We start from the raw sequence: 25,696 nt of genomic DNA on the forward strand, positions 1-25,696 counted from the left end.
CTATACGAACCAATATTCCTGGAAATTGTGAAGCAGATGAACTAGCCAGAGCAGACACTGCCCTACAAATAGACTCCGATAAAGAGGGAATATATGTATATGCCTCCGGTTACTGGTTGATATTTAATCGACAAACATGTTATAGATATACTTGTACATAACCGAGTCTCGGGCTAGCCAATCCCTAACTTGCTCAACTAGCAAACAAACATGGCAGGCATGAGTGCTAACAGGTCACTGTTTTATTGGCAGACATGCCAGCAGACTGGGCATAGCATACAACAACTATTGAAGAGATTAAAAAACATATTCTATGCGAATGCAGTGCTTTGTTTAAGAAAAGACTCGCAACTATTGGTCCGGGATTTTTTGGCGATATCTCGGAAGTTACACATAAACAACTTTTTGTTAGATGAACTTCATCAGGAGCACAGGTGGTTCAGAGGGGACATAATAGAGTGAGGAGATTTTATTCCCGGTGGCTTCATTATGGGCGTCCTAGAGGCCTATGTGCGCCGTCAGACATACCCCATCTACATAATATGATTTTTAGTGTATCTGGGCCATTTAAGAAATGGAAGCAAGAACTTTGGCATCGTATGCGTCGGACTCGACAAATGCTGGAGACAGTCACCGACATTCCGCCCTTCCGTACTTCCGCCCGTATCAAACCAAATTTGTGAAAAGTAATGTCCGTAGTGGTAACCTAGAAAAGTATTCACTATCATCAAACTCTTTGAATATATACTTTTTAAGTTAATAAATTTAAAGATGAAACCAGCAATTAGCAATTAATAATTACTTTTGTTATTTGTTTTTTTGAAAACGCGCTTCCTACAGTAGCTCAGCTTTGCATTGTTCGAAATTGCTATGCGCATGGTGAACTTCCGTTTTTTCCATCACATACTATTCTTACAAAAATGGTGCCTACGTGGGAATTCCACGCTTCCTACACTCAACGCCAACAATTATTTTAATTCGTAGCTTATGTGGCAATATCGCGTCTTATCATAGGACATTGCAATGCATATGTACGAATAAAAACATACAAATATATGTACATATGTACAGAAGGCCTTCTAGGCAACTCAGTATGGTTATATATATACCTCGCCTCGACTCAGATTTACTCAATCACATCTTGGTCGACTGAAGTCCGCAATTTAAATTCCATTTCTGGTGACATCGAATCACACAGGCCTTGTAGTATTTACATACAGACAAATTTCCGCAACACCATACATACATACGAGTATATAGTATACATACTTTCCTCGCCATAGCATGGAAATGCCAAGAACACGCTTTCTGCTGTTGCTCAAATCTAAAAGGGTTACATGTTTACTTTCTGACAGTAGTTGTCCCGCTGGCGATCCATCGCCCGCTGCCTATCAGTGTTGCGGCATTTCTCGTGTTGCAATGATGAGATGGCGAAACAGGATTTTGCGCAAACCGGTTGCGCCGGCGCAGTTTCGTTGTTTTTTTATGGTATTAAGAAATACCTAAATTGAATTAAATTTAATACATGCTAAATTGAATTCGACGCCAATCAGTCGCCAGACGATCGCTATATGCAACGAAGTGTCTTGCGACATGTTTCCCTTCAGCCAGAGCTTTACATGTACATATGTATGTGTGTTTGTATATATTAGCTTGTGTAAGCGCGCTGGGGAAATTACGTCAAAGAAAGTGGAAAAGTTTCGCAAATGTACATATGTATGTATTTATTCATTTTAGATTGCTAAAATTTAGCACAAATAAATTTATTTTCGCTAAGCCCAAGCAAACGGTGTTTGTATTTTCTTTGAAGGCGTTCGTATCTGAATAGAAGGAATGCCCCTAAACGGAGCATTGACCAGCACGGCGCGTTTGATGAATCAATTTCACAAGATTAACAAATAATTTCATACATACAAACATAAGCACATATATACATACAGAGTTAGGTATGCGTGCGATGAGGTTATAGGAACTCCTCAGAAATTTCCAAAAATATTTCAATGGTACGCGTGAGTATGTGCGCTTGCTCACTGTGTCTTCAGAAATATAGCAAAATAATTAAACGTTCGCATTCGCCGCCGAAACTCTTGGCACCGCAGTTGCTAAGCGCGTATAAATCGCTTGCCTCTTTCAACTTTACTGTTAACTTTAAAATCACAGTTGGCGCCAACGTTCATTTGCTTCATCACTCAGTCACTTACTTACTCTTCGAGCTTCAAATGCTCACGCATTCATTCATTAAACCGAAGTGAAAAAGCCCAAATTCAAAATTTTACAGGTGCAAAGTCCAACAACAGCTGGCCGGCTCAATAGCGTTTATGTCAGGGTGTTATATCGCTTGAATCAAATACATACACAAAATTACAAAAAGTCACAAAATGTTAATTAGCGCATTTATTGCGCCTCTTGGATATATTAATAACCCCATTAGCCGGTATAGTTGAGTGGTTTCACGTAGTCACCCAGTGATAACTTTATTGGAATGCGTATTGGCGATCACGCACAACGAACACGAGCACAACGTGAGCATAGCGCAAACACTTGTTGATACATATGCACTCGTATGCCTGTTTGTATGTAAGTACGTAGGTACATTGTGCAACTATCGGGACATTAAGCCCACAGGTGTGGTATTGAACGTGAGAATCACAGACAGACCTTAGAAATTTATGTTTTACTATTGCTTTCATAATCCATTGTCTGCAAAGAAAGTGGCTTTCAATTTCGGTATGGACTGTTCACTACGAACGAAGCTCTGACGACTGAGCAAAGGCGGTACATCAGCTAGGAACAAACGGCCCTGCCAGCCTAGAAGCAATAATTTGTTTGCATGCAGAAGGCCAAGTCACCTACTAAACCTCTCGATTACTAAAACCGGAGGCCTTATGTTCTATCTCCGCTCTAGGAGAAAATGTTTGTATATTATTGTATATATATTTCGAGATTTAACAACCCTGTTGTTACAATCTGGTAACTCACAACTTTATCGTAAAGTTTGACATTTTTTATTTTATACATACTCAGACCATTTTGACATACGAGCATTATTTTTGCTGTTTGCAGTAACTTAAAATATTCAGCTCGGCCGAAAAATGGAATTTAATCGCGAACATTTTCGCGCTATTATTTTTTACAACTTTCAACTCAGCAACAGTGCATCGATGAACTTAATTAAATATTTGGCGGTGAAGTTCCATCAAGAACCAGTGTTTATCGATGATATGTTGAATTCAATCGAGGTCGTAGATAACTCCAAGACGAATTTTGGGAAGTTGTTCCGGAAACTAATGATGCTGTGCGCAAACTGATATTGCAAAATTGACATGTGACTATCGTGAGATTGAGACAACTATTGGCATTAGTCGGACCAGCAACGTTGAATCTCACACAATTTATCAATTCTACCGATTAGTCGAGAGAAATGTTAAAAAAATACAATAAGGGTACATCGAAATACGTCTATGACATCGTGACAGTTTATGATTCGTGGATTTACGCGCATGAGCCCGAAAATAAACAGCAGTCGACTGTAGTCGACAAAATTTGTTCGCGCCCGAAGTACTTTTAAGTAAATTGTTGGCTTTTTTTTTGGAAAACTGGAAATGTCGCAACCATACTGCTAAACTAGTAAATTTTGTGTGGTAAACGACCATTTTTTTGTCAGTTGTCTTTAAAGAAATCAGAAAAAAAATTAGGATCAACATTTTTCGACACCTGAAGAGGCGGCTGATGTTTTCAGAATGCATGTGTCTCCAACTCAATCACTGTGACAAAAGTGCGTCGACAATTGGTTCAAACGCATGCAAAAGTGTGTCGATCTTAATGGAAAATATTTTGAAATACAATAACTAACAACGATTTCAACTCGTTGTATCTTCGTATATTTGTGCACTGGTTTTGCACTGATTTTTCAGTCACTTTTAAACGCAAGAACTGTGGAAAGTCAGAGTTAATTTCGCTCAGAGTAACTTAATTTTGCCTTTCTTATATAAAAACATATAATTATTATGCTTTCACGAAATGTTGCTACAGAGTATAATAGTTTTGGTCACCTAACTGTTATTTATAACATCTAAAAAAAATCGAGATAAATATAGAATCATTATATGTATGAAACTTAGTACACGTGTTTCTTGATACTATGTGGGTGTTGCAATAACTAAGACCCAAATCATTTGAGTTATTATTTAAGTGTCAGAAAAATAGTTCCAATAAAATTAATACAGAAAATTCGTATATATGGAGAAATTGAACAATGGGTGTGGAACTGCCCACTTTTATATTAAATCTCATATTTCAGCAACTACTCGACCAATTTCAATAAAATTTAGTTCATAAATCTGTCCTTCATTTTTATGCTACAGTAGGAAAATAGGGAAATCGGAGTACAACCATACCTACTTTCCATATAACACAATGGGGAATTCACTTTACAAAATATAATATATAATGTCTCTAAGCCATTTTTTTTTAATGGTTAAATCGGACTATGACTTTTCTAACCAACCGAATATGAGAATGGCTGGTTTTATATGCAAAATATCGATCAATTTTACAAATGCTCTAACGAAATGAAAAGAGTAGATTTTCCTGATAGTAATGTGTCTGATCCCTGGAGTTTATACTGTATATACTGTTCAATATGTAAGGTATCTTAACACATTTTTACTAAGTTACACTGCAGTTTGGTGCTAAAAATGGATGAAAACGCTCGATGAAATACGCCAGCTCCCGCATAGCAAAATGATTTTCGCTATTAGTTGAGTTTATGCCATATACACATATGGGCCAACATCAAAGGTAGTAGAATTCGGTCCCGGATTTGTTTTATCCCTCATATGTCTATCGTAATGTAATGATTTCTACTCCTTTGGTTGTTTTTATACCGAATATACCGGATAATATATGAGATACTAATTTTGTTTGGTCCTAAATATTTATGAAGACGGTCCACGAATCCCATATACTATATATGTATACTGCTTTCCCTACTTATGGTTTATTGTTATCGATTCACAAGTCAAACTTTTTAAGATGAAGTTTTACTAATACATGAAAATAATTCTCTTCGATTCATGAAAATTGTGAGATTTTGACTGCTCCTAAACTTTGCTCTTGCTTTCTTGTATTTAAATTACTTAAAATAACAAGTACGCAATCTGAAATTAGACTGATTCTAGAGTAAAATTCGTTTCATGATGTTTTATTGGTCATCCTAATTAACCCAAAAATTACTCTAGTATTAGCAATCACTTAATTACATTCTTTGAGGAAAATATAAGTATTATGATTTAAAAAAGATTTTGGACAGTCTTTTCACTGCAGGAAATTTTCTACTGAAATATTATCGAGTTCTAAAAACGTACTTCAACGTTGAGCAGCTTTTCTTGGAAAACCAGCTAGCTTGTCAAGTTGAAGATAGTCTTACCAACTAGTAGTGATAACCTTTTAGCTTTAAGAGTGCTATTTTTGAAGGGCAAATCAGAGTGGTTTCAAACAAAAAGGTATATTCGGAAATAAATATAAGAAAAGCTTTGCAAAAGTGACAATGTAAGGGGAATTACATAGTGCAAAAAAGTACCTTTCTTATTCGGGTATAACCAGAGCTCAATCTGACTACGTCAAACCATTTTGACCTAATCAATCATTAATAAATGAATAAATAATGGATGTGTATACCATATGTATGTGTAACACCACGGAGAGTTCAAAGTTTCGACAGCAGTCATACATGCAGAGCTCAAGGTGTCGATGGTGACAATATCTGCAACTATTTCGCAAAATCTGCAATATCATCACGAACTTTAACTTTTATCGAAAAAACGATTAAGTCTGCACAATTCAACACTCTTGTACAGACATCATCACCAAAAATCACAATATAGAAATATGAAAAATGGTTTAAAGGAAAGTCACCCGACCATCACAGCTTTGAAATTACCAATACATAGTCATTTAAACTTCCGAAAAATTAAAGTCGCGCCAATGCTTGAGCTAAATGAATCACAGTTATGAATTCGTATGCCACTGACGTCGCTATATTTTAGCACGAGTACTCGTATATACAATACGAATGTGTTCGTGTGTATATTCATTTGAAATGCCTGGCATTTTTGTAGTTTTCTGCTCTTGCCGCTGCTTCTGCGCATTAAAGACGTGCATACCCACATACCAACAATAACAACTACAACCGGCTTAACAGCAGTTGACCACGAAGTCTTGGACGCTCTTGAACTTGCTGGTAACGCGCACGAAGACACGCACACAAACTTATGTGAAGCAAACAAGCCTGCTTGAAGTTTGGCGGAACTATTTGTAAAACACCAAAACAATAATAAAACACTAAATTTCAAATACATAGTCTAATTTTGGTACTTTCCATGATTGTTGTTGTTGGTATTTCTACCAATGCGTTGACGTTTGTCAAATCACGTGCTGCACACGGCGAACGTTTGATCAAAATAGCGCGCGACTAACGCGACTTAGAAACAAGCAATTAAGCGACGGTGTTGGAATGCAGCCACTCGGTTGGTCTTGCGTGCGTGCGCAGGCGTAAACAGTTTGTATGAGATTTCTAACAATTTTGGTAATATATGTACGTATATGTGTATGTATAAGAGATATAACTGAACATACAAATATTTATAAAGAGTGATTTCTAAGTTGTGAAATAACAATTGGAAGGCACATTTGTATTATTACTTTGGAACTAAGAAATAAAAAATGCATGAATACAATTCATATAAAGATAACTGCATAAACGCATCTATAATGACTAAAAATTTTCTAAAATTATTTTTCAAATTATTATAATTATTATAAAAAATTATTTATTTATTATTATTCTAAGATAAATTCTTACAAAAAAAGAGAGTATTTTCTGATATGAAGATGGGTATTCCAAAATATCCTCTCTTACCCTATGCAAACAATATTAAACGCCATAAATCGATGAAGCGTATCGTGCGGACCAAACTTAAATGTTAGCAAGACAAAGCGAGTATTGAGTAGAGTAGAATTCTAGTAGTTATGCCGCAATAAATAAATGATACCTCGCTATCAATAGGAGAGAAAGTAACCAATTTGTGACATATTTTAGACAGGAACCAGAAGGGACTTATTTTCTTGGAAACCAAAGTCAGACGCTAGGTTAAAGAAAGCAGCTACAGCACTTTACACCTGTAAAACAATGGTGGTATCCAAATGGGGACTAACGCCTCGTGTACAGCAGTTGTAAGGCCAATTATAACATACCGTATATTAGTCTTGTGGCCAATAATGGAAAATAAACACGCGGTAAGCCGTATGGAAAGCATACAAAGAGCAGCTAGTATATGCATCTATGAAACTCTTAAAACAACGAGAAATCAAACACATAAACTTATATTTACTGCCCATAAGCTTGTTCTATAAGCAACTGGCAGCGAAGTCTGCTCTTAGACTGAGGAGTCCTCCCTATTAATGGTCTGTAATATAGGGGCATTTTACTGTTACTGTTACTTAGTACATATGTATATATAAAAGTTCGTATAATTATTTATGTGTAATTCTTCTGCTTAAGTCGGACATGGCCCAATCGCTACACATATTTATAGCGCTTAGCCTTTATTTTAGTGCTGATTGTCAGTCATTAAACTTTATTTCATTTAATTAACATAGTCATGAGAGTGCGGCGATTTGGGAAACTTAGAGTTATCAATAAAAAAAATAATTTGTTCCATAACTGAATACGAAATAATGTGAATACTGACGAAATAGTCAAAAAAAAAAAATCCTTCCCAAATATTAAAACCCAACTATTCTATAAACATTACGCAGCTCATCTTTTGGTTTTTAAAGGTTGATATTATATTTTAATTTCAGTTATTTATTTTCTTTTACTACATTCTTTTAATTTTTTGTCTATTTTCCTTTATGTTTCCTTTTATTATAATTATTTTTTTATTTTTGTTTTCACACAATTGTCTGCTGCTTACGTAGGAAACCAGTTTCGTTTCCACTTCGATACACATATAAGCTTGGCGACTTTGGGGTTTTTTGGTATTTCACTTAGCTTCATTATTATTCTAAAATAAATAGCAGCAGTATTAGTAATACCACTTAAAAACGTTGAAGCAGACAGCCTTATGAGTTTCAAAACAGCCCAATGAATTGATTGCAAGATTAAACGTCAGTGATCGGTAACATATATATGTACATACATGCACACATACATGTGTATATACTAGCATATAAGAGAAATAAAAATAAGAAAAATTGCTTAGCCAAAATAAGACACTTTACACATTTAGTGAATACATCTAAATATTATGATCATTTAGACATGGAAATACTCATTCTGAAGAAGTGGGGTTAGGAACTGACACTGCATTAAACAATCTGATTTTAGAGAGTGACGTTGTATAAGCATAACGTGAAATTCCTAATATGATATCTTGGATATGGTACCCCTACTTTTTCTATAAAAAAATCGTATCTCAAAAACCATTCGATCAATTTAAAATTTTTTATAAAATTAGCATCCTTTCCAAAACTGTTATCATTTGTTTCGAAAAAATCAATATTATATTCCACATCTAAAACCATTTTAAATACCATAAGTTTATAGTTGTTTCAAGTGGATAACTTAGGCATTAAGAAATATATCGAATAAAATATTGTTAAGCATTATAATCCTATTATTTAGTTATATTATTACCCGAAATTCATTTATACTCGCTTATATCTCTCCATTACCATACGTTTTTTTATAGGTTCAGGCTGTTATAAAAATTAAACTATAAAATATGTTATACATAAAGTTAATTTTACTTAATAATGCATATATTAAATGAGCGATGTAAAAAGTTTTATTCCAAACGGTGATCTTTTGCTTTCACACAAGCTTACAATCGATTCCATCATTGATCAACAGCAGCACGCACTGTTTCTATTGGTGATGACGACACTGCTCGAACCAAAGATGTTTTGAGTCACTCCAAATTTTTGTACGATTGTTAGTAAAGTGTAGTCGAACATGAAGAATGTTGGTCTAAATATAATAAATTTGAAAATATTTTTAAATTCATTGAAATTGCAACTATGCATATTAGCTGCTTGGACCGCCAAAAACCAAAAAACTTAATGCTAATTAAATTATTTGCTTGAGCTGACTTGGAAATACCATTTTTTCAAATTTTCCTTTACCATTGACTTCCAAACTAGTTCGTCCACTCAAAGAGTCTACAAAGTGTGTTAATGGAGTGCATTCCGCTCAACAATGTTGCTTGGCAACTTTAATGGAGTTTCGCATTCGATTTTCATAAAAGTAAATCATTTACGGAATTTCCCGGCATTAGAGTGAGAGGATTTCAAATATATACACATGTATGTTAAATCATTTTAAAACTGGTATGTGACAAATTCCCCGATACATACATAGTATTTCAAGCACTGCCGCTAAATTTTGATGGTTTTCACTTATCTCAACTCCATGCAGGCGCATTCAGCACACTTTTAAGCTGCTAAACTATTTTTCGTGGTATTCCGAAAACGACCTTGAAAACTTTGCTTACCTTGTCGCTATATAAATACCGGCATATACAATGCAAACATACAATCGTACATATTTAATATAAATCACATTTGCTCTTTCAGTACGGCTTTTTCCCATTTTAACGCTGATTTTAGGCTTTTGAGGTTCCTTTGTGCGCTTTTGTACGCTTATAAAGCTTAGTAGCGTTACCCTTTTCCGTTTGCGTCAATCGATCAAGGAAACTAGTTTCAGCTTCTTTGTCGTACGTTTTTACTCACTTTTTATTGTTTTTGTTTATGCACTTAACCGCAAATGTTTGCACAATGTTGTTGTACAGTCATATACGCTAATAATGCCCCTTTGTATGTGTGTGCGTACAAAAGCGGCAAAATATTTTTTTTGATGGATTTCCCCAAAGACCCTAATTGGAGTTAAGGTATTTCGAGTTGTTTATTGTATTAAAAATAATCTTAAATTAAGATGTTACAATTCTTAAGTTCACTTTATTTACGGATTTATGAGTAAGTAGGTACATAAGGCCGTATGTACATATGTGTGTATACAATCAGGTCATTCATCACATTCGGAGGCTTTTATAGCATTAAGTTATTTTTATTCGCACTTACGTCCTCATTATCTGTTTATTAATTAGAATTATTATTAAATTTTATTCACACATATTATATAATAAAGGGTGGCGCACAAATCGTGCTACAAAAACGAACCGTTATACATTTTTTTTGTGTTAGTAATCGACTTACATTCTTTGTTATTTGGTATATTATTATGTAAGATTTTTTTGGTTTTTGGCGGCACTTAAAAATAATTAATTAAGTAGGTGGGCCATTATGACCATCGAGATCCGTATGTTCGTGTTCATGAAACAAACGCAGCTGTTGCATCGTCAATTCAGGCAAATCAAAGAGTTTCGACGCGCAACTTATCGTCTTAACTTGGAGTTAGCAGACGGTCATTACAACGGATAATTCATGACGACTTAAACCAGTTTCCGTACAAAGTTCAAATAACAAGCCGATAAAACTCTCTAGATCTGTCGGGCCACACTTCTTTGAAGAAAACGGTGTAACAATAACTGTCAATGGGCATCGTTATTTAAAGATGTTGAACGAGTTTTTTTTACCCAGAACTACGAAATCTGACCGAGAAATCTGACTGAATTGAAGCAGTGAATTAAATCGTTAATTGAAGCAATCCCGACATCAACCCTTCAGGCCGCAAAGAATAATTTTACATATAGGTATCGTAGGTGCGTGGCTGAGCATGGAGGTCATTTACGGTACATAATTTTTTTAAATAATTAATTATACAAAATAAAATAAAATTTTCTATACAATAAAAAAACAACAAATGTAATGCATTGAGAAAAAAAGTTATTATGGTTTTTTTTTGTAGCACGATTCATGCGCCACCCTGTATATAGGACGTTTTAGTATAAGCTAAAGGCGCAAGTATTATGTAAATTACGATTCTGTGTATCGACTGAACTGCCGTTAAAACACTTTTGAAAAAGATAATTGCGAACATTGGCCCAGTTGCCAGAAATCTTGTATCAAAATGTTAATAATCATTTTTTATACATATATTCAAATATATCTTTAACTAGTAGATTCGACCTCGTGTTGCTATGGTATACATTAAATACTATCACAATAAACTATTTAATGCAGTGAAATTATTATTTACGAGCAATTATACCCGGTTTAAAAATCCAAAGGATTTTACTTGAGCTTCAATTTTGAAAATAATTGATACAAATACAATTTGTCAATGGGAAAAATAATGAGTTTTCTTTGACATTTTACTTAAATTTATAATTATTATTATTTTGTTGTTTTTGAGTTTTAAACGCATGCTTATTTTTAGAATTTTTTTTCTTTTATTTATGAATTGTTTTGACTTTATATTGTAATTAAATGAGATATAAACATCCTTTCTGTTAAGTTACAACAATCTGTACACATTGTGCTAAATTATACTAAAATCGGCTCAGTTGTTTAGGAGTTTACCCCGGACAAAACGTGACATTTAGTTTTGTAATGCACATGTGTGCATGTATATTTATAGATAAAACCTTAAGAAAAGCCATTTCTTTTTCTTCACTACAACAATAAACTGACAAAGTTAGACCTGTTATACAGCTCTACACTAAAAATTTATTTGAGCCTCTTCGCAAGTGTTCATTGAATAAGCCTTTATGTTGGCAAACCCCAGTTTCTGATTAAAATTAAATTATTTTTAACGAACTTAAAATATTTAAGCGGTCATAGATCCAAGTTGAAAAACATATATTTTGACATTAAATTGCTGTTATTGCATTTGACGTAAATTCTGGCCTTAGCTAAAGACAAAAGTAATGAAAAAGCTTACTCGTACTTTACTTGACTTCAACGCAGTACACGGCTTATTCACGTACTTATTAAACGAAGCACGAAATTCTTGTGCCTTCACGAATTCACCGAGCTTGAGCAAGGAAAAAATGAAATAAATAAAATAATTAATGAAACCAATTGGCTGAGTACAATGGCGTAAATAAACCAAAAATAATGAATTATGACAACTAAATTTGTGCATACTTTCAAAGTGTTTACGAGTATTTGGCAATTGATTTAAAAGTATGCCATTCTTGTGAAGGTGTATGTATGTATGCTTGATTCGTATGTGGCTACGTCAATGGTGCTAATTTAGACGAGAAGTTTACACAGATGTGCATTCAAAACAAATAATTATATTATATATTATCTTTTCATAGTCTCATATTTTTTATATATATGTAAATATGTACGTATGTGTGTTCGCTTAATTTTGATTACAAACAAAGCCGAAACTCAGTGGGCTTTTACGCGGAAATCACACTATAGGCGCACCACAGTAATTTTTTTTTTTAGCAAAAAAATTAGCAATTATTTGTTATATTATTATCTTCACTTTATTTTGAAGTACTCATTTTTTATATATTATTTGTATTGTTATTTAAATTTTCTTTTGGTTTTATGTAATATTCTGCCGAAAAATATTTACACAGATCATATCCCAAAAAAGTAATGAACAAACGAAATCCTAAAAATATCCAAAAAAAAAATGAAAACATTATTTGTTTTTGCTACTTTTCAATCAATACAATAAATTTACATATCTCACTATTGCAACAAATATCACGCTACGTTAATTATACCATACTTAATCGAAACAAACAGATTTGACGAACCATAATATTTTGGCAAAAAGCAATCGATCGCAGCTGACCGTTCGAGCACGTGCTTGGCATACCGGTTCCACATTCGTTGAGCCTATTCGTAATAATCACAAAAACATAAAGTGTAGGGTAGTGTATTTTTAGACTCACAATTCTTATAACAATAAGCATGGTGACAGCGCAAATTTATATTTCTATTTTTATTTATTTATGCTATTTTTAGCTCTCATTACAATTAATATTACTTAAATTCACATTATATTTATTATACCCTGAACAGGGTATATGAAGTGCGTGTTTGTTACAACCAGAAGGAAACGTCGGTGATCATATAAAGTAGTAAGTACTCGTATGTATATAAATGATCAGTGGGACGAGCTCAATCAATTTAGCCATGTCCGTCTGTGTATATCTACGATCTCCGAACAATTTGTACAGATCGGACCACTAAAGGATATAGCTGCCATACAAACTGACCGATCAAAATAAAGATTTTCTTATACACTTTGGTGCTATAAGAAATGCACCTGTGAAAGGCATTAAAGCTTCAGTGCAGACGAAGTCAACATTTTTTCTTGTCTTTATTGTACAATTGTACATACAATATACTGAGCTGAGAAAAACACCAAAACAAATATTTGGCGGAATCGAACATTAGTTATTCTTGCAACGTAAAATAAAAAGTGTATTACTAATATAATCTATTGTTGTAGCGGCCCAATAGTTCCCAAATAATTTTGGGGATTTTCAGCTCCGCCCCAGTTATGAAGGCCAGACTGTTGTAAATACGGTGTAATAAATACGTGAGGATGCCCAGTCAAATTTATAATGAGTAATGAAGGAGACAAAGGAAATTACTATATCATTCTTCGGTAATTTTGAATCGATTGTACCAACTTTTATCCAAAAATTGTATTATACTAAGTAGATAACGTGTATTTAGACTTAATGGTTTTAGCAACTAGGGGTGATACAGGAGAAAATTGACTTTCAAAAAAAAAGTTAGAAAAATAAAAATAAAGTAAATAAAATCCAAGATGACGTTGAGAAAAGAACGGCAATTTTAAAATTTAAAATTTCGCATGCTTGGAGAGTTTGTCAATTTTTTTACGTTGTTTGTTCGTGAATTTTTCAAAAACAACACTGTAACGATACCGCAGCCGCCAAACATGTGTGACTTTTTCCTATTTCCAAAAATAAAGAGAACTTTAAAGTAAAGACTATCGCAAAAATCGAGCTTGAGAAGTGTTTCAACGATTAGAAGAAGCGCTGGCATAATATTTTTTCAAAACTCGAAGTTTTCCGTTATTTTTTGAACACATCTCGAATATGTACATATTTTTTCTTTTGTCAAAACTTATTTCCGCCTGAAAACGCGCTTTGACTCGACTAATGTAATCGTTAAAAACCAATAGGCACCACCTCAGTCCAAGACAAAAACTTAGATTAATCATTAGAATTATTGCTGGACTCAAAATGAGCTTATTTATAGGTGATTCTAAAGATATGTATACTAATAGTGTTATTTTGTTGAATCCCATGTGATATGATGCCCACACATTTGCTAGATATTTTACAACAAAATTTAAGCCCAAGGACCAATCTCTAATCTTTAATCTTTTTATACAAAATAACATATTTCTAGAACGCATCTTAAGGACATCGAACGCGTAATACTACAAGAGACGAAAATATCACGTGATCATTTAACACCAGAGATAGCGCTACATCTCATAACACCAGAATGCCGACTCTTCCATGAGCCAGTGCCAAATGTAAATGTGACGAACTTGTTCAAAGAGGATCCCTTTTGGGCATTCTACTGGCCTGGTGGACAGGCTATTAGTCGGTTGGTTTGTCATAAAGCTCATTTCACATAGCTTCGAAGTAAAATTCATAATGTCTACTATTTTATTAACAGTTACGTGCTCGATAATCCATCCTTAGTGGCTGGCAAATCGGTGCTAGATGTGGGCAGCGGTTGTGGTGCCAGCGCCGTGGCTGCGCTAACGCACAAAGCAAAATATGTTGTGGCAAATGACATTGATGAAGGTAAACATTAAAATTTATAAATTAAATTTAAAAATATTACTGGAGATGCCGGGGATCGAACCCGGGGCCTTTCACATGCAAAGCGAACGCTCTACCACTGAGCTACATCCCCTCATATTTCACATTTGTCTAAGTCGACATTTATATGCACACATGCTCGCTCTCGCTCTATCTATATATCTCTATTTGTATCGCATCTTTTAGCGGCTGGTTGTGCTGTTTTACTGAACGCCCAGTTGAATGGTGTAGACATAGAGCGCTTACACATTTGTACGAAAAATTTAATAATCGCATCACAATTGGTAAAGCAAGACCTAATTTTATTAGGAGATGTTTTTTATGACGAAGAATTTGCGGCCGTCTTACAGCCTTGGTTACAGAGTCTACGCAAAGCAGGAAAACAGATACTTGTTGGTGATCCGGGACGGCATGGCTTGACAGCAGACAGACGGCGACATATGAGACTTTTAGCCAAATACGAGTTGACGGAAAGTGGATGCATTGAGAATAATGGTTTTCGCTTTGTTAATGTTTGGGAATGGAGATAGTAATAAAGGCTTTTATTTTGATAGTTTTGTTGTATCATACTATACAAAGAAAATTATAATAAATTTTAGTTCACAAAACCAAAATTTTAAAATTGTTAATAAAAAACGATATTAAGTAAATATTTGTATCTTATTGAAAATAAACAATTAAAACAAAAAATTAATTGGAGATGCCGGGGATCGAACCCGGGGCCTTTCACATGCAAAGCGAACGCTCTACCACTGAGCTACATCCCCTCATAATAATTATTTGATCAATGACTAACTTCACGCCTTCACAATTTTTGTGTACAAACTAGCTCAAGCTTTAACTTAATGCATACCTAAAGAAAGGTGCCGAACAAATTAAATACTCGTTATATTTATGTTACCCATTAAACGACAATAACTTTGTTCACTCGATTGTCATCGTGAATTTTTAATTACATGACAGCTGAAAGCACATTGTGGAGTTTCTATGTAGGCCTGGATGCGTATAAAAGTAAAAAAAAACACGAGTGCACAAGTTTTTTATACCCTGAACAGGGTGAAATATACATATAGTTACTGACAATAGAAAAGAATCAAAATTTTGTCCACAACTATTTGCAAACACAGTTCTTAGTAGAAAACAATTATTTTTTATGGTTAATAAAATTTATTTTAAACATTTCCAAAGCAAAAATAATTTAATATAAATTTAAGTATTATCAGTAAACAACTTTTAAAGGAACTGTCAGAAGCTTCAATTGACCATAAAGTAGAATCATGGAACCAAAACTGATAAACAGTAGACTATTACAACTTAAAAATGTATATATGTTAGAAATTTGTTGCCAAATCTTTATTTGCGAGTTCGGCAGTGCACTTTTCCAGCATAGATTCCACTAGAGCTTTACAGACTGAATTCGGTATTGAACACCACGGCTCTTGAATTTTTTCCATAGTTCCTCCTTATTTCATAGTTTAATAGGTCCCAACTTTACCTCTCTAATCTTCCACAGGAATGCTAACGGATTTAAATACGGAGATTGCGCCGGCCAAGTCATAACATTGATTCCTGGATCCTGTAGCCAACACTTGATAAGACACGAGGTATGCTTCGGGTCATTGTCATGCTGAAACTGCCAAATTAAATGTTCCATTCAGCATAAGGAAGCATTACATCTTCTTAAATTCTCAGATAGTGATAACGTTTCAGGATTTCCCGAATCCAAAACAGCGTTCCGACTAAAGCCACGAAAAACATAATATCATGATAATACCCCCATCGTGTTTACCAGTTTTTGCCGTGTATAGGGGATTCATTTTAGCATTCATCGAACACGTCGAACGAACAAACTTGTCCACCGCTACCTACCATATTTATTTTAGATTTATCGGACAAAAGGATCTTACGCCACTTTTTGCATTTTCTTCACCGGTCCAATTGATATGCGCAGAAGCAAAAGCAATCTGTTTTTTCCGCTGTCTTTTTGTCAACATTGGGATTTTCCAGGACAACGTTCCGAAGAGATTCTTTTCTACAAGGCGACAGCAACAGTTCTCGAAGAAATTTTTACATCCAATTCTCTTTGGATAGCTACAGAGGACCTGAAAGCATCGCATTTTGATAAAAGCTCTATGTAATTGTCATCCTGAGACGTAGTTTTTCGTGGCCGTCTCCTCAATTCGCGTGCTTTTGGAGTTTTCAAAGCAGTCAGCACAAATTTTTGGGAACTTTTGATAATTTTTGTAATTTTCCTTTGTGTATAACAGTTATTTTGCAAATTTTTTATGAGCTTTTACGCTCTGCCGCTGCGCAATGCTTTCTTCGCCCCATTTCTTCTAAAAATAATACTTAGTTGTAACAGAACAGTTTCAACAAATATCCTAAAGATTAACATACTATACTCTAACATACAGTGCCTCTTCGCGTTCACCTTAAAATCGACCAAAATATCACGCCTCTACCTTTAGCTTAACCACGTCGAAACTACCTGTGCCTTAGACCGTTTGAACATATCGATATTAAATCACTTCCTAACAGATTTTTGATAATCTATACCAAGCCCGTATTACAATCCTCTGAAATTCGTTGCTTTTGTAACCTCGATTTGGTAATTATTTATTATATTTATTTTTGTGTAAACATTCATTTGGCTTTGAAAGAAATTGCAGTTAAAAACTTACTTTTTGACTTTTTTTTTCAATCAACAAACACAAATAAGAGTATTATGCAAAACCAATAATTCACACTGCCAGTGCTAATTTGCAACACCAAATCACCATATGTTGACATAAGTATTTTTAAATTTAATTGTATTTATTGTTTATCTTTTTAATTTATTAATTAATTTTTGTGTTTTATTTTAATTTTTACATTTTTTATCGCTTAAAACTAATTAATTTAATTTAATAATTAAAACTTAACTTAGATTTTGTATAAGTTTATATATAAACGCGTTTAACCACACACAACTTGCCATTTTTTTCAATGTGAAAGGTAAAAAGAGGGCAAAAACTTGAAAACAATCTGTACGCAATAGCAAATTATATTGAAATAGAAAAAACGAATGCACACAATCAGAAATATTACACAAAATGCAGCATATTTTATGTTGCTTATATTAGCTTAACATTTGTTATTATTTTTTACAAATTGTATTTTAATTGTTTATTTATTTTACATATGGTTTTTACATTACTTATTTTAATTTTAATACGTAGTATTTGTATATTTGTTTTTATTTTTTTTATCTCAAATTTGCAACATTTTCTTTAAAATTTCAAAATATTTAATGTGCGAAAGTCGAAAATCTGAAAAAATGAGAAGTGATATAACAAGAATAAATTTATATTGTGCTAAAAATACAAAAAATTTAATAACTGTAATTTATACTGGAATTGCAAACAAAAATTATAATAAAACTATCTCAAAATATTTTTCAACCACATTTGTCAAACAAAAAAAAAATATTGTTATTGCACGGCGTGGGGGCACGTTTTCGAATGAAATATTGTATTTTTTGTTTCTAAGAACAACAACAACAAAATACTTTATTTTAATTTGAAAATCAAAATCAAATTATAGTAAAATTTACAATCAAAATGCAGGCTATCTTCTATTTAATTTGCAAAGAAAGAAATTTATGTATACAACAGCACTTTAAGTGCGCTTGGGAAATACCCAAAATTTTATAATTTTCTCTATAAAATTTCAAACAATTCACGTAAGAATAAATTAACGAAATTCAGTGAGAACTTTACTAGAAGCTATAGCAGAAGAAAATAAAGAAACAAAGAAAAAAGTAGACAACTAAAAAGTGAAAAGTGAAGCAATTAAAAAAAAACATAAAAAACCACATTTCGTGTGCAAGTTGAAAATTATGAAATGGTATATGAGAACAATTTTGAAAATTACATTTAAAAAGTGTGTTCGTTACGTTTAAGGTTATCTAATATAGAGTAGTGCAAATTGCAGTAAAGGCAAATTTTTATGTTTCAAGACTTAATTAATATTATTATATTATATTAATTTAGCAAAATATAAAATTATATTTAGCATTTATGTATTTATGTATATATTACTTATCGTAGCAAATGTAAACATCAATCAAATATATATTTATATATAAACTTATAGAACTAAAAACTAGCAGCTAATAATTAAAGTGACATTTCTGTATACATGCATAAGTGTCGCTTCGAATTATGCGTTCGCATTTATATGTAAGTATGTATGTATGTGCAACTACAACGGTCGGCGTCATCAATAGCATCAGTAGCAATCACTACATTGTGCTTCAGCGTCGTTTGTGACGCATTTTCCTCCAAACGCCAACCGTCATTGCACCTTCTCACATTATCGGATCGGGCCCCTGACCTTCCAGATCGGACACTTGACTCTGATAATGCAGCGCATCTTGGTATGCTTTTTTCACCGCCTTGCGTTCAGTGGGCTTCCGTGATTCCACCAATTTCTGCTGATCCAGTCGCTTATCGATGCCCAGTATTTCGAGTTTATTTGCCGGCAGCCATTGCCACGTCCGTTTCACATCGAAGAATAGCACTAGAAAGACCACATCTTCGGTGTAGTTTTTGCGCAACGCAAGCACATCGGGTGGTGGCGCCGGTAGTGGTACACCGTTATATACGAAACCTTTCGGTGTTTTGGGATCGAGTATTAACGCCGGATACCAGGGATAACCGCGACATTTAGCCCACACTAACTGCAGCGGCTCGAGCGGTGGTTTCAGCATTTTTGTTGTTGCTGTTGTCGCCGCGAACGCCTCTTCGGCATCAACATCACCCGCTTCGTTACCTAAATCGGCATTGGCTGATGTAGGTCGAGACGATGTTGATGGCGTTGGTGTTGCCGCTGCCGCACCGCGTGTATTGTGCGTGTTGTTGTATATCAACTTGTTGTTAAGACTCGCTTTTCGACCTCTAGCGTTATTCGCAATTGGTGTAGAGGAGGAGCTTATGTTGGCGGTGGGTGTGGCTGATCTTGTCAGTATTTGCTTGTTGTTTGAGCGCGTTGTCGTCGTCGGCGCAGTTGCCGTTGCCGTTGTCTTCGTCTTGGCAGTGGTGGCCGTTGTCTGCACTGCATTTGTGACTGGATTTTTTGCATTGGCATTCACCTCCATTGCCGTTTTGTTTTTTTGCTTCGTGCGTGTAGCATTGCGTGGACGTTTCTCTGAGGGTGTTGGCGTTCGTGTTGCCACACTTTTTGCGTCTGTTTCAACTTTGTCACTAGCTACGCAGTCGTTACTCTCCTCGGCACAATCGTCACTATCCGCACTAGCGCTTACCGCTTCGCCGTTACCACCAGCGACATCGGCTTCGCCGTCAATATCACCCTCACAATTACTAGCGACTTCATTCATTTCCACATCACCATCACGGCCATCTACTTCTTCATCGTCTTCGCTCTCCTCATCACCGTCAGCATCACCTTCGCCCTCATCCTCACCGTCATCGTCTTCGTCGTCATCATCATCATCACTACTATCGTACTCTGAGCCAGACCCGCTGACACTGAAACCAGAACAACTACTGCACGGACTTCCCGACATATCACTCAAATCATCGTCATCACTGTCGCTGACGTCACGTTCATTATTCGCGCGATAAACTCGAAAGCTGTCTGGTATCCGATCGTAGTTCGGTGTGGACGTTAACGCCCCTACGCTGGGTGGCACATTTACAGTTGACGGTGTATTTGGTGTGATCGTGGCGTTTGGTGATTTCTTTGGCGACATCGATGCGCTTTGTCGCATCTCTGACAACCGTTTATGGCGCGCATTTCGTTTGGGTGATTTTCCAACTACTGTGCCTCCCAGTACTACACCCGCAGAGAGACCTAAACTAGCACCGAGTGGCGTTAAATGACTTCCACTTAATTTATTGCTTATTGTCATTGCTGAGGAGGCGAGTGTAGCTGCTGCTGCCGCTCCCGCAGCACTCGCTCCGCTGGTTGTGGTATTGTTGTTATTCTGAGTGGCAGAAGCGGCTAATGCCGTCGTTTCATCCTTAACAGGTGTGGTGATTTCAGAAGGTCGCTTGAGGGCTGCTTGCGCTTTGCGTGTAAATAAAACCGCAGTTCTGGAAGATTACGAGCACCAAAGCATAAAAACGAAATGCAAAAAGAAAGAGAGGAGATGGTTGATTGATCAACGCAAGATCATTATAGAAATCGTTACGGTCACAAAGAACTTATTCTAGTGGGGACAAATGATTATAGTTACAAAGAGAGATATGCTTCATTATTTCCAACCTCAAGATTGAACTTCATTTTTAATATACGAATTTTGATAAATAATTTACATTAAAAAATCTGAAGTTTCCCCATAATATAATATTAAATAATGCCGTGGCTAGAGTTCGACTTCTCTACATAACGAGTTGTAATACCTCACTACGCCCTCAAGTTCAAAACCAACATAATTTTATACGCTGAACAGAGCTTTGCCACGAAGTTTGTAATACCCAGTAAGAAAAGTCGGAGTTCCTATAAAATATATATATATCTAAAAATCGTGACAAGCTGAGTCGACTTAGCCATGACTATATGTCCGTCGGAATATTCGTCTATCTGTTTATACGCGAACGAGTCTCTTAGTTTTAGATATATCGATCTGAAACTTTGCTCACGTCCTTTTCCCCCTCAAGAAGCTGCTCATTTGTTGGAACTGCCGATATCGCATATAGCCATACCAGCTGAACAATCAAAAAAGTCCTTATATGCTAAACTTTTTATATTTTACAAGATATTTTTACGAAATTTGCCGTGGACAATTGCCCAAAGCAACGGTATAGTCTCCGAACAAATTGTTCAGATCAGACCACTATAGCATATGGCTGCCATACAAGCTGATCGATCAAAATCAAGTCCTTGTCTGGAAAACTTTTTTACTTAACAAAATATTTTCACAAAATTTCGTATGAATTATTGTCCAAGATAACGGTACAATCTTCAAAGAAATTGTTTAGATCGGGCCACTGTAGCGTATAACTGCTGCAAACACAAGGGTATTATAACTTCGGTGCAACCGAATTAACGTTTTTTCTTGTTTTAATACCGTCTAGGCATAAAAAATCAAATTGGATAAAATTCATTCTTACTTTCCATGTAAACTTCTCTGTTGTTATAAAGGTGCTGCCGCGGAAAAAATTAATTTGTCGATATATGTACATATTAATAAACATTTCACAATTTTCGCTGATTACGACTCTTAACAAGCTTAAGAGAATTTTGCTCTAACTTTTTACAAACATTACATACCTTCGATTCACGCCCACAGGTGAGGCGCTATTGTTAAGACTCTTGATGGGACTACATGGCGGAGTTTGTACTGTTGTTGTTGCGGTTTCTTTTGACTCCTCACCCATTGTATCGTCATCATCGACTACCATCATATTGGCGGGAACTTTGCGTGAACGTTTTGACAAGTTATTTTGCGCTTGTTGTTGCTGCAGCTGGAGACCGGATGACTGTTTCAAAATTTTTTCTGCTTTTAGTGTAACATCGTTACTATGTTCATCTTCGTCATCATCATCGTCGTCGTCGCTCTGCGAATGAACGCTCACGTTTGAATGCCGCTACATTGTTGAAATAAAATTAAATAAATGTATATTTATTTTAGTGTGGTTTAGATTATAATTTACCGCAGCCATTTTTGCCTTTTGCATAGCTTTACGCATGCGTGTTATTTCCAAGCGTATTTGCTTGATTTTCTTGGTCCTATACATGGGATTCTTGAGAACCTGTGACTTATCTGCAAGTATGAGCAACTTTTGTACAATTTCCTCGCATGGCTTGGCCTCAAGTAGTGTTTTCAGTTCAGCTTCCACCTCGTGTTCTACATGATCTTCATGATCGGAACGTGTATGGTCCAACAATCCTTCACGTTGCAATTCCTTTCGCACTTGCTGAAACAGTGGTGCCGCCTGGTCACGCATACGAATACCAGCGCGATAAAATACCGTATCCTTATTATTATAAGCGAGACAATTTTGTATCATTAGGTCGAAATCGATTTCCAACTGTTCCAGCGTCGCATATTGACCCTGTTTTAATTTTGTACGCATTGTGCCCAAATCCATTGGATGCTTCACAATATCCAAATAGTCAGGCACTTCTTCGGTATCAACCGGTTCACGGAATATTTCACTGGTGTCTTTAGCTTCGAGTGTATCCAGAAGTTTTGTTAACGCCGATTCAAGTGGATTCACCTGCAGCATGACCACCTGTTCACAGATTTTCACAAAGGCAGCCTTCAGTTTTTCACGCTTGCGCACCAATTCACAAAGCAATCGCGCACGTTCCAAATCCTGACGCAAACACTGCCAATACTTCAACTGTTTGTATAGCTCTGTCGTGTCCGGCGAACCTATTAATTATTAAATTGTATTAGTATAGTATTGCCAATGTAAATTGTGCGCACAAATTAATTAGAAATATATATTATGTTGAAATTAAGTAAAAGTAAAATCTCAAAAAAAATCTTGAGAAAATAAAATTATTTGTCTAATTGTAACATAATATTTTCAATATCACAAAAAGAAACTGTCATCAATAGCAAGTACTATAAAGCGTTAATCGCTACAACCGTTAGTAACTTTTTAGTGCGGGATAGGAGCAGCTAGGCGAAATAAAATGCAAACCTTCAATACCATTTCGATGGATCACACCATGATTGTTGCCCTGACTCTGAAGTCGACGCAAAAGTGGCACACCGTTTCGGTATTGACGCTTCAGAGTCCAATAGGCTATAAGTCTATCTAAAAATTGCTGTTTCTTTTGCATGTGCACTATGCCCGAGATCTCCTGTACACGATTGGGTGGAATTGTTGGTATGAGTACAATGGGTGCAGTCGAACGTTTTTTAGCCAGCGCTTTTCGTGCTTCTTTCATTTTCATACGTGTATCTTCCACTTCTTTTTGATTGGTCTTTAATTTAGCATCTGCCGGCGTATGGGCATGACAGTAAGCGTACTTTTGTACATGAACTGACGAATCGTTGTGCCCGTCTTTAACTGTATCCATTGTCATATATAAACCGGCTTGCTGTGCGCATGTTACATGGAAAGCAGCATAGCAGCTATTGCGCTGACACTGTATGCACGCGCCCAAACCCTTTTCTTTACAAACATAGCATGTGAGTCGCCAACGCGCCGCCGGTATTGTTTCGATGGAATCTAAAGAGGAATTAAAATTGTTTATTTAATACATAACACGAGAAATTAATAGAAATGCACTTACCAATAGGTTCCAGAAACACGGTATTAGCAAAACGCACTTCGGGTATCCAAAGCGCGCATACCACATGTGCCCATTGACCACGATCGGTCTGTTTGAAAGCACCTCCGGCATTTGGGCACAATACACAACTCACAGGGGTACTGGGCGATTGCAAACAGCGTCGGCACAACCACTGCCCTTCCGGAATAAACGGTACACCGTAACAATCCTGGTGTACAGCCAGATTGCACATATCGCAGAAAAGAATTACGTTCGTGTTCTGGCACTCGCCATCCATGCAAATGCAACACACAGCATCGTCGTCGACTTCTACACCGGTTGGCGTACCATTAGCAGCAGCTTGAAAATATGACTCTTTTTCTAACCGATCCATTAAAAGTTCCATTGTATCGATTGTAACTGGATTAAGACCGGCTTTTTCACGTTGTTCATTCATCCATTCTAACCAAGCAGAATCTTCTTCATCGACATCGTACTCTATTTCACCATCCAACTCCTCTGCTGATTTCTCTATGAAACGATAATAGGCGAGTGGGCGGGGTGGTGCATCAGGCACATGGTAGTCTTCGATTTCATGATAATGCGCTTCGGGCACTTTAACACGCGCCCATGTAGCATTTTCTTCGAGTGGTGGTGCATCGGCATTTAAAATACAACGGCGCGCCACTAATTCTGCATACTCTTCACCTTCAATAAATGGTAGCGGCTCATCAATAGCTAATCGCACACTTTTACCGTCAATATTGAATTGTACGGTTTGTTCTTCGTCATTATAACTAACTAGTGATTCAGGATTTGCCACCTGATAACCGCCACCGTTTGCACCGATGTCATCACCAGTTCCTTTCGGTGTTTTCGGCGTTGAATGATGTGCTTTCCGCGCCTTTTTCCGATTGGGTGTTATAATTGGTGTTATCGGTTGTGGATTGTCGTGATCATAGTTAAGTAAGTGGTATTGTAGTCCCACCACTGTTTTGTAGCTGCGATCGCACTTAGCCACTGGACACGCGTACGGCGGTTGCGCTTGCTGCAGCTTCACGTTCTTGCAATACTCGATCGCATCAAAATCGAGTCCCATTGTATGTGTAATTGAAGTCACTGATGATTCTGCTCGGTGCTATTGCAAAAACCTTTCGTTATATTTGCATTTTATATGCAAAATTTTCGCGTGCAACTATTATTTCTGTAGCTTTTTCGCTTAATTTACGCTTCGTTTTGTATTTCTCTGATTCACACGCAAATTCGCTGTCATACAAATGGCGCAAAGTGACAGCTGTTGCAGCTTGTCAAACTGGTACGAAAGCAAAGCGCATAAGAAAAAGCCAAATAAATGTTGGTAAATGTGATGTTGATAACAACGTGATATTCGGAGTAACGAATTAGAAAATCTATTAAGAAAAAATATATATAATATGTTACTTAAAAAACAGTAAAACTTGTCGTAATTAAAAAAGTAACTAAGCTTGAAATCAGAAATGTTGACTTTTAAGAAAATAACACAAGTGTTTCAAATCAAGAACAGTATTGCCATATACAACTAACGCACATAATATAGCTGTTACGAGGGTAGGATGTTCAATTCTTAGTTATGTAAAAAAAAACATAAGATATACATATATGTATATATTTGTATGTATATATGC

The 25,696-nt window shown here is 35.7% G+C and overlaps 2 protein-coding genes and 2 non-coding genes across 12 annotated transcripts in view; 1 reads left to right on the forward strand and 3 right to left on the reverse strand.

Moving 5' to 3' along the window:
• The window catches only part of LOC106622560 (electron transfer flavoprotein beta subunit lysine methyltransferase), a 90,405-nt gene extending 74,957 nt beyond the window's left edge, over positions 1–15,448 (forward strand). For 4 of the 8 annotated variants that reach the window (XM_070108194.1, XM_036362894.2, XM_070108193.1 and 1 more), the window contains exons 3-5: positions 14,374–14,577; positions 14,650–14,780; positions 14,985–15,448. In XM_070108194.1, coding sequence (XP_069964295.1) covers positions 14,374–14,577; positions 14,650–14,780; positions 14,985–15,328 — 679 coding nt within the window. In that variant the 3' untranslated portion in view covers positions 15,329–15,448. Of the gene's footprint in view, positions 1–12,778; positions 12,858–12,919; positions 13,068–13,441; positions 13,601–14,373; positions 14,578–14,649; positions 14,781–14,984 lie in introns of those variants that run through there. The other 4 variants (XM_070108195.1, XM_070108197.1, XM_070108196.1 and 1 more) reach the window with 4 other exon arrangements.
• On the reverse strand, positions 14,821–14,892 carry TRNAA-UGC (transfer RNA alanine (anticodon UGC)). Its single transcript has one exon. It is a non-coding gene; the product is annotated as a tRNA-Ala (tRNA).
• A 45-nt stretch (positions 15,449–15,493) lies between the features above and the next one.
• On the reverse strand, positions 15,494–15,565 carry TRNAA-UGC (transfer RNA alanine (anticodon UGC)). Its single transcript has one exon. It is a non-coding gene; the product is annotated as a tRNA-Ala (tRNA).
• A 3,464-nt stretch (positions 15,566–19,029) lies between these two features.
• Br140 (bromodomain-containing protein 140) lies at positions 19,030–25,359 on the reverse strand. Of its 2 annotated transcripts, none has more exons than XM_014241783.3 (5): positions 24,054–25,359; positions 23,465–23,989; positions 22,457–23,181; positions 22,074–22,390; positions 19,030–20,893 (listed from the first exon to the last, which is right to left on the reverse strand). In XM_014241783.3, the coding sequence occupies exons 1-5, from the start codon at positions 25,129–25,131 to the stop codon at positions 19,147–19,149; spliced, it is 4,392 nt and encodes a 1,463-aa protein (XP_014097258.2). In that variant the 5' UTR covers positions 25,132–25,359; the 3' UTR covers positions 19,030–19,146. The 2 variants fall into 2 exon arrangements, with proteins under 2 accessions (XP_014097258.2, XP_014097257.2); XM_014241782.3 differs by having other exon boundaries at positions 23,456–23,989; positions 24,054–25,358.
• Between the last annotated feature and the right edge of the window lie 337 nt (positions 25,360–25,696).

The sequence above is a fragment of the Bactrocera oleae genome, chromosome 4, assembly GCF_042242935.1.
Source record: "Bactrocera oleae isolate idBacOlea1 chromosome 4, idBacOlea1, whole genome shotgun sequence".
NCBI classification, from domain to species: Eukaryota; Metazoa; Arthropoda; class Insecta; order Diptera; family Tephritidae; genus Bactrocera; species Bactrocera oleae.